Here is an 18,085-nt window from a genome sequence, read left to right as displayed (position 1 = left end):
CATACCGCATCCATAATTCTGTTTACTATGCTGGATCTGATTCAGGGCCATATATCCAGTCATTAATCACCTATAGATGTGCAGCTCAGCAACATGACATAGGGCCCACATCCCGAGGCCCCAGTCATAGGTAAATTTACAGCATTTATTCCTGGCCACCTTGGGCAGTCTGTTCTGCCATTTAAACGATCTGAGCAAATGAGTTAAAGTTTTTAAACAGAGGGAGGGAGTTTAAATGGATCCTTTTCAACTGCATACATCATTGTTGGGAGTAGAATAATTTTTATTAGAGCAACCCTATCCATCAATGCCAGAGTTAGTGAGGCCCACTGAAGAGTGTTCTTTACGAGTCAGATATATCAGCTGTTATATATGAAGGGCATTCACTATTGGTCAGGGCGGCTCCACCGTTATGGCAGAGGACCGTCGCAATTTTATTATCATTTTATTTTTCATGAGACCTGCAAGCGAGCCAAGTCCTAGGGAAGGGCGGGCCACCCTTTGACAGCAGCTGCAGTAGTGAGGAGTAGTGATGGGCACTGTAAGTGCCCATGTCGCTTTGGCCCACCATCTTAGGCTGGCCAAATTGACATGTGCACTTAGCATTTCTCCAACCCGAGCTGTGTTGCACAGCCGGATGGAGAACACAGGCTCCCAGGCCCTGTCTAAGCGGCAAAGCAGGCCAGTCAGACCAATCGCAGTGCTTCTCTTATGCTGCATAGTAGTAAGTCAAGCATGAGAGCAGCGTCGGGATTGGCATCGGGGAGCCTGCACAGTGTGCACCAGTCCGTGGGAATCATGGATCAGGAGAGGGACAAGGCGGCGGCCGCAGCAGCAGGTAAGTACTATGATATATATATATATATATATTCACTTTAAAAACCATAGGTTTCACACATGTTATAGTTAGGTGGACATTTCACTCGTAAAAAACCCGTTATAGTTAGTTCAGATAACTATAACTCGCGCGCCCGCAATCCGCTGCTCATGACGTCACATATTACATCACTCATGACATGGTCAGTGGCATCACTCATGACATCACTGATGACATCATCCTTGTGATAGAGTGGCGGTCGCGCGAGTTATAGTTATCTGAACTAACTATAACGGGGGAATTTCATTGGTTTTTTACGAGTGAAATGTCCACCTAACTATAACATGTGTGAAACCTATGGTTTTTTTAAGTGAATTTGCAAAGTTTTTTAAATGCTAATTCCTAACTATAACGTGTGTGAAACCTATGGTTTTTTAAGTGAATTTGTACGGTTTTTTAAATGCTAAGTTATGTATGTATTATTATTTTTTTTTTTAATGTTTTTCACCGTGCGCGCACCACGCGATTTAAAAAAAAAAAAAAAAATGTTTTTTTCATTCTTCGGGGTCCTTCAGGGACCCCCTGACAAAGGCTAGGGGGTCAGGAACTCTCTACCCTGCCCCCTTTTCACGTTCGCCACCTCTCTTTTTCAGTGTCGCACCCAAAACAAACAAAATGGCGGCCGACACTTCCTGATTTCGACCGATTCGAACGTTGACTGACATGTAACCACCAATCAGAATTACGCTCGCGCACGTAAGGGTCGCGCGCACGGTGCGCGCACGGTGTGCGGCTATAGATATTTATGTACTTTTAACTGCAATTTTCTCAGGAACTACTGAACAGATTGACTCCATATATGCAAAAGGCACATGCCTGACCTGAGGACTACCTCTCTTCCAAATTTCAAGTAATTCTGTTCAGCCGTTCGGGCTGTACCTTCAACTAAAGGTCCTATGGGAAAATGCATGGAGAAAACGCGTTTTGGGACCCCCCTTTTTTCTCAGCCCCTGCTTGACGAATCACCCCGAGACTTTCAGGGTAGGAGCTGAGCGGAGCGCCCCATTAGTTTTGAAAATTTCGCGAGGATTCATCAACCGGCGCCAAAGTTATTCAAAATAGAATTTTGAGATTTCCTATGGAAACACGGTCCTAACTATAACTATCCACTGGTGACCGCCAGTAGATGATAATATATATATATATATATATATATATATATATTTTTTTTTTTTTTTGTTTTTTTGGTCTGTGTTTGTATTTTTTTATTTTCCCCATGTTGCCTCACCACTTTGCATTCCGTGCAGCCTCCACTGCTAGTGGTCAAATGGTTGCCCAAGTAGTTAATAATTTGTCTATCAATCCTTATGCCTGGATCACCTGTCTATACTCTACAACCTGCCATGGAGGACAACTGAAAGAGCCTGGTCTTATTGCGGTCACCTCTAATCCTGAGTTGCAACTGAATTGTTGAGAGACTATGTGGTTCTTGAACCAGACCTCCCAGAGCTTCCCCGGTAAATTAACAGGTCATCGTCTATAAAGGGATACTTTTTCCGTCTGAGTTTGCATACCAATGGTTCAATGGCCAAGGCAAACAACAGAGGGAACCGTGGGCCTTCCTGTCAGGTTCTCCTTGGTATGGGATAAGGATCTGAGACAACATCTCCTATTTCAATCTGACCTATTAGCGTATTATATATTAATCTGGTGTATGCAATGAATTTAGGCGAAATCTAAGAGTCAAAAGGGGAAAGAGGAAGCCCAATGACAACGGGCAAATGCCTTCTCAGAGTCTATGAATAGTATCGGACCAGTGATTCTGCTATATCATCTCTTAAAACCCAGGAAAATAAACACACCAAATATTATTGATGGAGCAAGGACTCGTATAAAAAGAGACTTGCTCGGAGGCAATCCTCTCAAATAGCTTGTAACTCCGTAATAATTGTTTGTAAATAATAAAATGGAGGTCCTTATTCTAGGCAAGCAGAAGGATCTCTGGGGCTCATATCACTGGCCGAACGAGTTGGGTTCTCTTCCTCGTCCTGTCGACCATGTCCGTAACCTGGGCTTCTATATTGATGACTCCTTGAAAATACATCATCAAGCAATCAAAGTTGCAGGTACCTGCTTTACCATCTTGAAATGGTTGCATAAAATTATCTGGATGCTGCCCAAAGACACCCAAAAAACCGTAGTCCATGCTCTTATTACTTCACGGCTGGACTACGGTAACGTTCTGTTTTTGGGTGCAAATAAGGCGGTGTCCCGTAGGCTGCAACTTGTACAAAACTCTGCTGCCCGACTCCTGTGTGGGGTTCCTAGATGTTCTTCTATCTCCCATCATCTCCGCGACCTGCATTGGCTTCGAATCGACAAGCGGATTGAGTTCAAAGCTCTGACCTTTATGTTTAAAATCAAATGGGGCTTAGCACCAGACTATTTACAGACTCTTGTCTGTCCTTATGTTCCAACTCGTCATCTTCGCTCTGCCTCCCTTGAAAAATTTCTCGTTCCTAGGTTCAGACTTTCCAGAATGGGAGGTAGATCCTTTTCTGTTTTGGGGCCCTCTCTCTGGAACTCAATTCCTCTTACTATACTTGGTGAACCTTCGTATCCCCACTTTCGTCGGTCACTGAAGACTTGGCTTTTTAATCAATAACTACTTCCCTTTTCAGTTTTTCGTGTCTAGGCGCCGGGAAACCCTTGTTGGGTAGCTGTTGCGCTATATAAATTAAATAAATAATAATAATAATAATTGTAAATACTCATTTGCACTACATGTTCATACACACAAATCTAGGGGAAGCTTGTGAATGCTTTTTACTAACAAGTAATCCAAGTATTTCTAAAATGGCTGCTAAACGCGGGATTCTGCATTGCGCATGGGTCTACTGTATCTACGCAGTATGACGTGCTATCGCTTGGAGGGAAATGTTTGCAGCTGCGCAGTTGCTCCTAAAATGGCTGCTCGATACTCACATGATAATGCGCATGCTTTGCTGAAACTAAACTATGCAAGTTTTACTAAAATGCTAATGCGAAAGATTTTTATAAGTAAATGGGATTAGAGTAAAGATAGGTGGTATACAGTGAAACTATTTTATTTTGATTTCTAACATGTCTTTTTCTGACTTTACTATTAGTTTGTATTTGGGCCTCTGAGGGTGACTGAAATCCACACCCCACGTAACGACTGCACTTACGCAGTTGTAACCCGCCAGGAACCATGATGAAGCTCTTGAACCACAGCCAAGGCCACGAATGTTGCATTGCCCTTGGAACCTAACTGTCTTACTCGGAACTGGAGGAAGCTGAACATTAAATCGAATACATTGTATTGATTAACTTGTGAATACGGGTGGGAAATAAAGCATGGGAAAGTAAATTAAGGGGTGGAAACATTGAACAATAAGCTTAAAGAAAAGTATTAAACTTAGCATGGTGTGATGATCATCTCCCCTTGCTTGTCCAATCAGAATTAGGCGTTTCATCAACATTGAAACATTTGGGGGTGGTGGTTTCCCTTAGAAGAGTATAATTGAGGTAGTTTAGTTAGTTAGCTAGCTAGACAGCTCATGCTGCAGAGATGCTGAGAAACTGAGATGCTGTCTGAGAATTAAGCAAATCCTAAAGAAGATCCGAACTACAGAACTTAAAACCAAACTAAATAGAGAACATCGCAAAAGAATCGAGGAGGCACATAATAGAGAACATCACGGAAGAATCGAGGAGGAAGATGGTGTCAGAGAGGGGTACGACGCAGGCGTCGTATCTAGAAGAGGTCACCTTTCCTGTCCTGAGACTGTCCTGAATCCTATCCTGAAGCCCGTCCTGAAGTCTTCGGTCTTCTAACCTGTCCCAGGGGACCCTTTCCAGCTCCTAGGCCAAGGGGTTGGTTTCCACACGGATGTATGACGTAACAATGCGAGTCTTTACAACGTGTGCAGTTACATTGCAGTTTTTACAACGACTGCGATGTTACTACGCTATGCCATTACAACGCAAGTCTTTACATCGACTTGCGCTAGATGGCGTGCTAACATTAGAAAAGCGTAATTTACTATTCCAACTCCACTCCACTTAACAGTAGGGAAGGTGTTGGGATAGTAAACTACACTATTTGTAATGTTAGCACGCCATCTAGCGCAAGTCGATGTAAAGACTTGCGTTGTAATGGCATCGCGTGGTTACATCGCGCTCGTTGTAAAAGTTTCGTTGTAATGGTAGTGCGTTGTAAAGGTTGTTTACCTTTCCACACCATCCTAGGTAAATATAACTCTGTGTAGTATGACATTGTACTGCTCTCTCTGATTTCTCCTTTTTCAGGTACTGTCATTTCCTAACTTAGTTCAAAGTTTCTGAATAATCTGATTTTCCTTCCTTGAGAAGGAAACGGTGTACGAACTATACTTTATGCTTCTGGTTTCACATGAAATTTATTATATAAACTTTTAAACTTTCTCGGGTCTGTGGTCATTTAAAAGTATTTACTTGATGGTATCTACACCTAAACTGCTAACAACTAGGTCCATTGATCAAAGGAAATTATATCTGGACGGAAGGAATGGTAAGAATTGGTGAGGTAAATTCATCTCGCAGGCATTAGCACACAAAATTGATCCGAGCGGCGCTCACTAGCTTACGTATGAATGGTTATGGGCCAAGGTGAGTATGTGGATAGTGTGTATTATTTAGCTGGTAACCCTCCGCTCCATCATTATGAAATCTCGAAATGTATGGCATAAGCCTAATTTTCCCACACTTGTAAGTATAGTGACAGATTCAACATACACTTTCTTGCAGGAAGGAGATCTCTGCATATCTGTTCGCCTGACAAGAATGGACATTTGTTAGTGTTACACCTGCCACTTCTGCCACAGTTGGACCCGCTGCATGTTTTGAAAGTGCTCACTCTCAGATAAATAATTGTTCTTGTATCCTGTCGATTTTCTTATGGTATTGAATATTCTCCCTGGTGCCCTGTTAACCCACAGCATAAGGCCCTGATTCTTTAAATCTTTTGTGCACTCAATCAAAACTCAAGGGCAAAAAAAGTGCAATCTACATACACAGTTTACCCCCTGATATATAGAATACGGGTCTGCAGATCCTTTGCAAGCACTGATCACAGTTAACAATAAGGAATATCCATTTGGTCAGATTTTTGGAAATCTTGAGCCCTGGAGTTGGGGAATCAGGGGGGACGGCCAGTGCAAATGTAGAGAAAGACATATTTAAGTGTACTTTCAGCATTTGCAAAACTTTTCTCATCTTAACTTCACTTCTAAAATTGTGCCTAAAAAAGTGGATAAAGGTGAGGAACTTTGCATGGGAAAATGCAGGGTTACTCACCGAGTCCAGGTCTTTCCGTTCCATTTTTGTTTTTTTGCCCGTCCCTGGTTTCTGTTTATGGTGATTGTTCTTGTTTTCTTTCTTAGGAGTTTCTTTGGTAATCTCAGGCTGTTCTGGTGAAGTGCTTCTCACTTTATGCATGCTGGGTAGGCAGCGCCATATTGGGGACATTTTTCAACCTCAGCTAGGCAATAGTTTCTTTGGAGCAGGCGAACTGCCCACGGAATGGAACGGGAAGACAGGCTCGGAGGTAATGCTTAACACACCCCATTTTTCTGGTAGTGCAGGGGCGAGGTTGGAAATGTGAACATGTACATTCCCTGGCCTTATATACAGCTTACTTAACAGGCCATCTTCAGGCAGTGGGCTAAACATAAACAAAGGTCTGCCTGGAAAGTTCCAAATCTTGCATATTTCCAAGGAGTATCACTTTATGGTGTAGCATTATAAAAAAAAATAGACAGAAAATAACTCACATGGTAAGTATGAGATGACAACTGTGGGGTATTTGTCAATTTCTGTTGGGTGAGGCTCAAACTCTGTCGAGCTTTGAGACTCAGAAGTTCCCCTACCCCTGTTGTACTCAAGGGTTCTGGAGGCGAGGCCTACTAAAATGGGGCCTGAGTCCTCTTACCTATCCTCTCAGCAGACAGTGACAAGATTTCCTATTCCAACTATTAAAACTGGCCTACAGCTCTACCCACAGCGTGACCGAAGCGTAGAGGCGGAAGTGCTCTCCTGTGTGGAGTGTGGTGTATTGGCCGCCAGAGCTGATTTCCATCTGTGTCCAACCCTTTCACAATCTCATCATGCTAGCTAGCACATTCCTCCATGTCTAGACACACACCTGGGCCTTTTTGTTTGCTTTTTAATCTCCATGGCTGATCTCCCTAATCCTACGCACAAAGAAGAGACAAAAGACCTTATTTAGAGTTTGGCGAAGATATCCTTCATCACAAGGGTGGCTATATGCTGTGCTACGTTTCACAACTGAATTATAGCCAATGACACCTGCCACTTGTAACACGGAGGACTGGATGTTTGGAGGTATCCCATCCCCCAACTCTAAGGCCAAAGTCACTTCCAGAATCAGGCAGGGCCCTGTAACTTCTATCACTGTACTTACTGCAATCACTGTTTGCTGCTTTGCAACCCCCCATGATTCACCCTTTACTTATACATTTGTTTATACATGTGTATAGTTTGATGGTGTGGAAGAGCGCACTAACACCCAAAGGTTTCTAGGTGCTCCTGTGCACTGACCACTCTCCAAAATGTTCGAATCTATGAGTATGGGGTCTGTGATGAGAGGGGTTATTGCAGCTTTGTCCCAAATCCTAGAAGGCTAGGTTAACTTGGAGGAGTCCATAAACAAACGACTCTAGACCTGCGAGCCTGGACTCAGAAGGCCGGGTCTTTGTGTCATTGGCAATGCTAAAGTGGAATATGTATGAGAGGTCTGATGGATAAACTCAGTACATTCAGTGGTGGGTGGTGGGGTTGTGACTGGGCTCAGCAATGGTAAAGCCAAATAACGGTCTTGGATTGGTCCCAACCATCTCTATCATAGACACCCGCAAAAGAATTTGAGGGGGTGCTGGAGTTTGAAGCCAGGACCATTCATTTTCAAACATGCATAATGGCCAACCATGCAGAAATATTTTCTAGGCGTTAAAAGATAAGTGTTACCTAATAATATGGTACTCCTTCTATTACCCTCAGAAGAATGGAAGTTTGAGTCTGCTGCCACAGGGTCTTAAACATTTGCACTTCACATACGTCATTGCATCATGTACATAACTATCTGAGCTATTGTACCAGTAATGGAACTTTTGATGTATCAGGTACGCCTGGAACTCAGCAACAAACGGCATGAGGCCACTGGGCAGAATCAGATACATACACAACGTCAGCTACTTCACTAGCATTAGGAGCAGAACCTTTCTGAATACACAAACCTCTTCAATGTCTGCCTAGTCTTGATTCCACCTGATAAATCTTCTTCAATCACCCTGCACTTCCTGCCTTTTTATCCAACTCTTGCAGATTCTTTTTAATCCTGCTATCTCACTTTGTCATTGTTATCCTACCGTTCTCTTGCTCTTCCTTTCTCCATTTTCTGCCTTTCTCTCTTTCGCTGGATCAAGGTTTGGTAATGAAAAATAAGTAACTGTCCCCAAAAAATGAGTGCTGGTTATTGCATTTTAAGTACGCATGAATAGCTATGACTGAAGTAGGCGTCAATAAATGCTTCTTGAAAGCTTTGTTACTTACTAAAACCTACACCCATTTGACGGTTTGATGCTGAAGGTGCAGATTTACAACTTGCCTTTGATAACATGGCGTTGTGAGACCCCAAAGCTAGCTTCTGCCCCCCCCCCCATCTCTTAAACATTGACCCACTATACACACTCAAACTGTCTTCATCTGACTTTCTCATTCACTGTCAAATCTTGATTCCTTTCACAGGCCCTTTTTTTTTTTTTTTACTGTATCAGCACTTGGTTTCTGTGTGGCTCTTGGGCTTAAATCCTACCAATGTCACTCACTATCCAAACATAGGCTTTGCTCTCATGGTCTTACTGAGAGCCATTGCTAGGAACAGTTCCAGGAACCTGTGTTACAAACGAGCTGCATAACATCATTGAAATCTCACTGCGGACCTACCTCTGCTGGGAAGGTCTGCCCATTGAGCTGGTGCTCGGACCCCCAAGGATGGCCACGGCTGCCCCAGTGCAGGTGGAGTTGGACGGCGGAGTATCTCTTCGGAAGGCCATTAAGAAACATGGACTCAGATAGGGACATCTCCACTGGAAGACACAACAGCTCTGATGACATGCAAGCCAGGAGCAGCACACTCCAAAATTCACAGCAGATCCACGAAAACGGAAGGACCCCTCATCCCAACCCTTCATATTCTTGTCATTCCATCAATTCAGGTTTTATTTATTCACTGAACACTCTTTTTTAGTCAATTGTTTCAACAATATCATCAAAAATGTTGAGTCCTATTCAACAAAACTAAGTTTCCATGAGCCCTCCTTCTGTTTTTGCAATATCCTTATGAGTGGTAACTCTTCCACTGCTCATACCGGGTGCAGAATGGCACCTAGATATTTCAGATCTTCAATTTGTATTATACATCCTTAATTGAAAAAGTCACTACAAAGGTTGCACTAATTATAGTTCAAGTTGCTATTTAGAGCCTCTGCTTAAGATCTCTGAAACTAAGAATTGAGTATTTCCCAATGGCATTTGCAGCCCCCTTCCTTGGTCTCTGAGAAGATATTATTCAATTGCAATTACAATCCTTCTTTTCCACGGATCAACAGGAAAATAGAGAAGACAAGTTTTTCTCACATGAAGGCATTCTTTGCCAATCACAGCGTGACTACTAAGTGCATAGTGAATCAACTTACCACGGCTTGTGCACCATGTTACATAATGGTATCTTACTCCAATCACAGCATGGATACCATCCTACATAATGGTGGCTATCATCCTATGGCACAGTGCTCATTCCCTGTCACAATATGGCTGCCATCCTAGGTAATGGCACTCCCTACCAATCAAGGCATGGGCAACATCCTACACACTGTCACTCCTTTCCAGCCATAGCATAAATATCATCCTGTGTAACAGCATTCTTTACCAATAACAATGTGGCTAACATCCTGAATAATTATACTTCTTAGCAATCACATAATGGCTATCATGCTGCACAGCTAGCTGCAGTCCTTATGAGCCACAATATACTCAGCGGCGGCCGGCTCAGTTAAGCGTGGTAGGCGGTGAGGCGGGGGAAGTCAACAGACAACAGAATAGGTATGATTAAATAAATAAATAAAACTTATTCCATCGTCTGTTGACTTCCCCCCTGCTGCGCCCTGCCCCGCCCCGCCACCCACCGAGCTTACCTGAGCCGGCCGCCGCTGAATATACTAGATAACATGCTTCTTACAAATGACAGGATGGCTATCATTTCCGCAAACTGTATCCCTTACCAATCTCAGCATATGCTTCATCCATCATAAGGGCAGTCTTGCCAGTCACAGAATGCCTATCATCCTCCAAGCAGCAGAACTAACCAATTATAGCATGGCTATCATCCTCCATAACGATGCCCGTTACTAATGACAGCATGGCTATCATTCTATATAACTGCATTTCTTACCAATAACAGCATGGCAGCACCTGTCACCAATCACAACATGGCTCTGATTCGATCTACCGCTCTCATCGTCTGACATAACTGCACTTCTTGACTGTGTAGGGCTTTTGTTTTGCATCTTGCATTTGTTTCATCAGATGTGTTTGTGATAATTTGAATGTTTTTTTCACTTTACATTTTACCTTGGCTGATTATTCTTAGTTCCTTGAACTAATCTATTTTTTCACCACCTTTTTTCTTTATTCTTTTTCCTTATCTTGACATTGAAATCTCTTTATTTGGAAACCTTTAATTATGGCCCAATTAAAAACCTTTGGATTCTCAGATGAGGATTTTGCGTTACTTGTAGGAACTAGTAATACTTTCTGTAACAGTTCGAAAGAAAGTATACATAGTAATGAAGATATGCGGAAACTAATAGATCTAAAAAAGAAACTAAAACGCATGGAAGCGCACGGGGAATTCATGTTGGAATACTTAAAAACAGGCATTATCCCAACTGGTCTCCGTGTTCGCAATATCCCAGGATTGTTTGTCCACCATAGACCTTTTCTAGAAAAGTGGAGCATGATAGCGAATAGGTGTTCTAGAGACTTAATGATATTGATAATTGAGACTGCTAAGGAATTAGCGGCCTCAGTGAAAACAGAACTAGATGAATTGGAAGAAAAAATCAAAAGAATGAATAGTATAGATGAGGCAAAGAAAAAATTGGAGGATTCCAATAAAGAACTAGAATCCTTCGCCAATTATCTAACTAAACGTAAAACTGATAAGTTCTTGAAAGATAAAAGATTTTATTCACTAGAAAACACCTATCCTTACTTAGGAGAAAATTTCTACAAACAAAATCATTACTTAGATGAAAATAGTTCTAAACAACAACGAGTAACCACTTTTTCTAACACATCGGAATCAGAAGGAGAGGAAAGTGCTGCATATTATGGACCCGAAGAGAACTATAATTCCTTTGCAACAAAACATAACACCCCGCAACCTTTTTTAGGCAATCGAGGGCAACGCAGAGGACGACCAAGAGTGAGATTTCAATCTCAAAACAGGGGCAATTACCAGCCTCAACATCATCAACGACAGGACACCCAGTATCTGTTGGAAACTCGCAACAGACAATACTGGAAACAGGGGATATGATCCCCATATTCAATTTATCATCCCACATTTTAGATAGACACTATATAAATTTACTATCTAAAGGTTTATCATATGTGCCTCATACCAACGCTAATAAATTTGAATTATATCAGGATATTATTGCATTTTTCAGAAAAATTAGATTAAAAAATTTTTTTGAACATGATATGAACCAACATTCTGATGAGAATACTACTAAATCTCTAGCTCTCCCATCCACTTTTTGTCCCTCGCTTGAACAATTAGGACCTGAAGTGGCTGCATTTGAATTAGTTGTTCTTCAAAAATTGGAACAAGCACTCCATTTCATTCCTAAACCTCTATACAACCTAGATAAAGATGAATTTTCAGCATTACACTCCCTAGCCCAAAATAAAGATTTGATAATAAAAAGCTGTGACAAAGGGGGCGGCATAGTAGTCATCAACACTCATGATTATGAAAATAAAATGTTTAATATGCTTAGCGATAATGAGTTTTACTCTAAAATATCATCTAATCCCTCAGCTTTGATATATAAAAAGATTCAAACTTTGACCCATTATGCCTTAGTTGCAGGTGAAATTACTAACAAAGAATATGATTTTTTAAACTTTAATAAAAAATAAAACAGCTTGTATTTATGGGTTACCTAAAATCCATAAAAATATCACAGATCCTCCCTATAGACCAATAGTTTCAACAATTGGGACTATTACTGAACCTTTATCCAAGCTGGTTGATTTTAAATTACGTCCCTATATTTCGAAAATTACTTCCTATATTAAAGATACAGGGGCGATGATTAATAAAATAGAAAACATTAGTTTTAATCCCCAAAGAGATATTCTAGTGACTCTTGATATAGAGTCACTATATAGCAACATCCCTATAGAGGGTGCTTTAAAAGCTACAGATTGGTTTATTGATGAATTCAACATACCTTGTTCCAAAAAATTCATACTTGATTGCCTAGATATAATACTTAAAGCAAACATCTTTGAATTTGGTGATACATTATTTAGACAAGTAAAAGGCGTAAGTATGGGTGCTTCTGTCGCACCATCTATAGCCAATATTTATATGGCTGCTTTTGAAACCAAATTCATTTACAATGAAATTGCACCATTTTTTGAGTCTATCTCCGTCTGGTCCAGATATATAGATGATATCTTTTTTATCTGGACCGATGGAGAAGACTCACTATCTGAATTCTTAATATGGCTTAATGCTGCAGACGAAAATTTAAGATTCACAGCCCAGAAAAGTGTAGAGAAAGTGGAATTTTTGGATATTATAATAAGACCTGCACAAGGTAAGTTAGAAGTAGATCTTTTTATAAAACCAACAGCAAGGAATACCCTTCTGCATTTCAAAAGTTTTCATCCTCGTAACCAAAAGCAAAGTATTCCGTTCTCTCAGTTCTTGAGAGTTCGTAGAAATTGTACTAATCTTAATGACTTTGATAGACAAGCAGTGGATATGAGAAGAAAATTTCTAGAGAGAGGATATCCTCATCGTTTAGTAAGGGATTCCTACAAACGTGCGAGATTTTATGACCGTGACCATCTACTCAAATCAAAAGATGCTACTGAGAAATCCCAATTGGTATGCATTACTAGACACTCTACTCTGGATGGTAAAGTAAAACAAATCATCAATGCTAATTGGCATATCCTCAATAGTAATCCTGAACATCAAAAACTGGAAAAACCTCTATTTGCTCATAGGCGTAATAAAAACATCAAAGATCTTATTGTCCACTCTAGGTTTAATAAAACAAGTCCAGTTTTTATTCAGAAATCTATCGATGGTAGTTTGCCTATTAGAGGAACAGTTAAATGTTCCTCTTGCAAATCCTGTGATTCGATTTTAAGTGGAGAAACTTTTGTCCACAATGGATTCACTATACAAGCAACAGAAATGTGGAACTGCAGAACACAGAATACAGTGTATTTCATTCTTTGCCCATGTCAACTTGGATATGTCGGTGAAACTTCCCGAGCTATTCACACCAGAATCACTGAACATCGTTCTGCTATTAGGACAGCGAAACTAATTGCACCATTAGTTAAGCATTTTATTGAGATGAACCATAAACCGGAAGATCTCCGTTGGAGAATTCTGGAGAAAATCAGAACCCCAAATAACAAAGGTGGTGAGAAAATACGCAGAAAACGTGAGGTTTTTTGGATTTTTTCTCTCAATACTTTTAAGAAGGGATTAAACAATGAAATACCCTGGGAGAATGCCATTATTTGATATATTTATTGATTATCTTATACTTTATACATATAAGTTAAAAATATATTGAATTACATTTACCGTTTTTATGATAATTCTTTAATGGACTCCTCACACTAAACCGTTTTTGAGACCTTGTTTTTGTCGATATTTACAGATCAATAAAGTTTGTTGAATATTGGTAGTTCGAGCAGTGCAGTCTGCTTTCGCCTGCCTCTTAACACTAAGCAAGGTTCTTTCCTCTAATAACTGTCATGTGATCTATCACATGATTTACCAACGAGTATATATTCGTAGAGGGAGTCTGCATCCCTTGCTATCCCGTTTTCTTCTGTGCTGCGCGATATGCCGGAGGCCATTTTCCGCCCGACTAGAACGATATAAGGTAAATTTAGCTCACCTTAAGTGAAACTCTATATCAGACTCACTTATTGTTGACACTATATTGAGCCCACACTCGGTTTATGTGTCTTTTCAGGTTCCAGAAATACCATTCGTGGAATCCCTTTAGAATCGTAGAGGCATCACAATAACATCGTTTAACTGAAAGGCAATTTGAGCCATGGTTAGTCTATTTTTCTCCTTACTATCAATAAGCACATGAAGGTTAGCTTTGCTATCCAATTTGAGATAACTCATTTGTTTTTCTTTTAGATACTCTACTTCAACTGATTTTATCAAAACATTTAAATTAGGCTATCACGCAGACTAAGGCTTTATTCGGATCATCATTTTCTCTCCGAACCTTAAGGGACACAAAAGGTAGTCTATTTACTGTTCTCCTTATTAAAAAATTAGTTTATCACCTTTATTTGGATTTAACATAATAAACATTATTATTATGTTATATTATTATTTTTAGATTCTCTATTATATCTCGCATCAAAATAGGATCGCTCTTAAGATGATCTCTCTTATCCTTTGATTTGTGAAAGTAAGTCACACCATATAATTCTAAATCTTTAGTTAATTAATCTCCAAATTTAAAAATAATGTGGAACTTTCGTTTCCATTATGGTCAACATCAATTTACCATGTTCACACAATTATAAATAACAAATTTGTTCTTTGTAATTGTCATACCTACAGCGAGTACTTATACCGGATAGACTGCACCCCAAATACGGAGTTCTTCCAAATGACTGATCTGTTATTTTTTAAGTAAGTTTATCCTTGTAAGATTATTTCTCTTGTTCTAATTTTCTGCTCTGTTTCTTTTCCATCTTCTCTTTACCGGTATTCTATAACTACGATATCATTGGTCTGGAATGTTTATAAATGAATTTACAATAGTTTACTATTATCACAGACACGATATCAAATTATAAGACATGGAATTCGAGAAAGTATTTGTACAGGGATTGTATTATGTGTTTGATAATAAGAGAAATATTATTTATTTGTCTACAATTATATGTTTTTTATTATTATAGATACCTAAGTGGCTACTCCTGATGAAGGCGTTGTGTACGCCGAAACGCGCGTCGATTGCCAATATTCATTACTAGCTGCCACCTATTTTATATTGTATTGTATATGTACTTTTATTATTGTTGATTCATTATTTTTAAATTTACATTGTATGTCAAATATTTTTTATTGACCATGTGAGTAACATAAAGAAATAAAATCCATAACACCTGTACTAAATGCATGTTTTAGCTTTTTCTCTTGTTTTCCTATAATTTAAATACGATGTATGTTTACTTATGAAATTGGAGATTGCCTAGGAATTTATTTTTCTATATGAATATTACCCTGTCCTAGGAATACAACTATTTGCTGTTCAGGGGGTCCTTGTTTTTTTCCATTGATAACTGCACTTCTTACCACTGATAAGATGGCGACCATAGTGTACAATTAGACACTTTTCCCACTGGAATCCCAAGATCCACGAGAACTGAACGGATCCTGGGTGTTTCTACTAGAGCTCTGGGTGATAAAAACATACAAATCTCTGGGTGAACTCTGTTGAGAAAAGAGGAATTAGCTGGGGAATCAGACCAAGAATTATTGATTCCCTTGCTAATTTCTCATTTCTGAGAGGACCATCTGGTCCTCCTAACGGAAATTCTCAAAACTTTCACCCTCCTCCAAAGTTGCCCGTCGGCGGGGGTACTAGTTCTCGCAACTAGTCTTCGTAATGAGGCCCTTAAAGCGCTCTTGTTGATTAGCTTCAAAGAAAATAGAATTATTCTATTTCATATCATTAGTCATGACGTACAAAATGGCAGGGTCACCTCTAGGGCAACGCACTGCTAAAATGTCACCCCGGGTCACCATGATCATGGAGTGGCAGAGTGACCTCACAAGCAGAGGATGTGGCTTAAATAATAGGGAAGGAAGGCAAAATATAGCTCTGCTTAAGGTGGCAAAAATCTTCACCCTGTCTATGAATATTGCCATCCTGCCAACAGGCCCTTTTGTGTATTTCAGATTGTTTCGAAACAGTTTTTATGCATCATTTAATACTATTATTTCGTTTTTTTTAATTAATGTCAGAAACACAATTTTCCCCTCTGGAGGAAGGCGGAGTAATTGAGATCTTCAGGTTCCACGAGTTGTAATTTAGCCACAGGCTGTCTCCCAACACATGCAAATGTTAAACGTCCAGAATGCAGCAGTCATACTTCGTTTTCGTTCGATTTGGAGTCATAATACCAATGCTTGATCAGTCCCAACGGTGCAAAACATTATGTCAATTTCATACCTTTTTAACCCTTTGTTTCATTTTCCTTTACCTTTTTACGTGTGTCCATGATATAGAGTAATTTAATTCTTGTGGTGTGTAAAACAATTGAATACAGATAGAAAAGCATCACATTGCACAGCAAGGTTTTATTTATTTTGCTGACATCCACATTCTCAGGGGAACACCACAGTTTCAAATTTGGTGGAACGGGTACACTGTCACCAACATGGCGGAGTATCCTGTCTACGAGCCTAATGTCTACCTGCTGTATTTCGAGTAGGGTGGATTACCAGGTTCCTGGCAGCAATCTCTCTGATGGCTCCACTAGTGAAAATCTTAAACTGATGGCTTAAGAACATGCGGCAATCAGTGTAAGTACCTCAGACACTCTGCCCTATTTAGGGTGGATATTCTTCAGACCTTTTCTCAGTTTGGGGACCACCAGGAAAAGTATCGCATGGCACTCCCGAACAGTAAAAAATAAAAATGACCCCCACAGTCTGAAAGGTGCCATGGTCATTTCTATTTTATTATGACCTAGCTGTTATACCAGGCATCCGTGGCGTGGTTTCCCCTGACTATTTGCTTCTGCCTCTAGTGATTTATGCTGTGTGCTGGATTTAGTTTTTGCTGGTCTAAATGCTTTGGACATTTTGCCACTGCTGATCAGTATCAAAGTGCAAGTGCTCCCTGTATAAATTGTGTTTATGGATTTGTGTTTCCATGTTTGGCTCAGTTTACTTACTAGTAGGTCCCTAGTCAAGTGCACAATGTGTGCCAGGGCCTGTAAATCAAATGCTAGTAGTGAGCTTGCAGCACTGGTTGTGCACCCACATGAGTAGCTCTGTAAATGTGTCTCAGACCTCCCATTGTAGTGTCTGTGCACGCATTTGTAAACTGCCATGTTTTCCTGGCAAGTGCACACACTTGCCAGGCCCAAACGTTCCCTTTTCTTACATGTAAGGCAGCCCTTAGGTAGGTCCAAGGCACCCCCCCCCTGGTCAGGGTACAATGTATGTGATATATAGGACAAGTTCTGGTGTGTGTGACATGTCTTGATAGTGAAATACTGCCAATTTGGGTTTTCACTATTGAAATGATATCTCTCTCATAGGTTAGCATGGCAGTTACGTTGTAACATCTTACAAGTATAACTTTCCATTGGGACTAGAGAGAGACATGGAGTTTAGGTTCTCTTGACTCTGAATTTAATTACACACCTTGTTGGAAAATTCCACTTTTAGAAAGTGGGCATTTTCTTGCTTAGCCATCCTATGTGCCTCTGATGGTTTGTGTGTTGACTGTCTAGTCTTGGAGTGACAGGGGCTGGTCATCTGCATTCACTGTAGACAGCCTCTGGGGGGTTGAGATGTGTCCTGCCTTCCTGGATGACTCAGGGCTGAGTGGAATAGACTTGAGCTGCATTTAGAGTAGTGGGAAGAGTTTTCTTTGTACCTCAATAGGCCCTGTCTCCTGTGCACACTGCTGTCTTCACCTCCTGCCAAGAAGCTAGACTAGAGAGAACAGAACTGGTTTTGGACTGTGCTGAGAGAATTTCTGCCACAAGAGAACAAAGGACAGTGTGGTATAAATATTGGGACTCAGATCCCAATATATTAGCATACTTCTGAACTCAAGAGGAACCTCTGTCAAGAAGAACTGGAGAAACTGT

The 18,085-nt window shown here is 40.4% G+C and overlaps 1 protein-coding gene across 3 annotated transcripts in view; it reads right to left on the bottom strand.

The window, feature by feature from the left end:
• Positions 1–18,085, bottom strand: part of CA14 (carbonic anhydrase 14) — a 181,361-nt gene that overhangs the window by 85,501 nt on the left and 77,775 nt on the right. For all 3 annotated transcript variants that reach the window (XM_085638099.1, XM_085638098.1, XM_085638100.1), the window contains exon 4: positions 8,843–8,985. In XM_085638099.1, the coding sequence (XP_085494225.1) occupies positions 8,843–8,985 (143 nt within the window). The remainder of the gene's footprint in view (positions 1–8,842; positions 8,986–18,085) is intronic.

Source organism: Triturus cristatus, chromosome 12, assembly GCF_964204655.1.
Source record: "Triturus cristatus chromosome 12, aTriCri1.1, whole genome shotgun sequence".
In the NCBI taxonomy this organism is placed as follows: Eukaryota; Metazoa; Chordata; class Amphibia; order Caudata; family Salamandridae; genus Triturus; species Triturus cristatus.
Note: the sequence above shows the minus strand (reverse complement) of the source record. Positions and strands in the feature narration are given on the sequence as shown.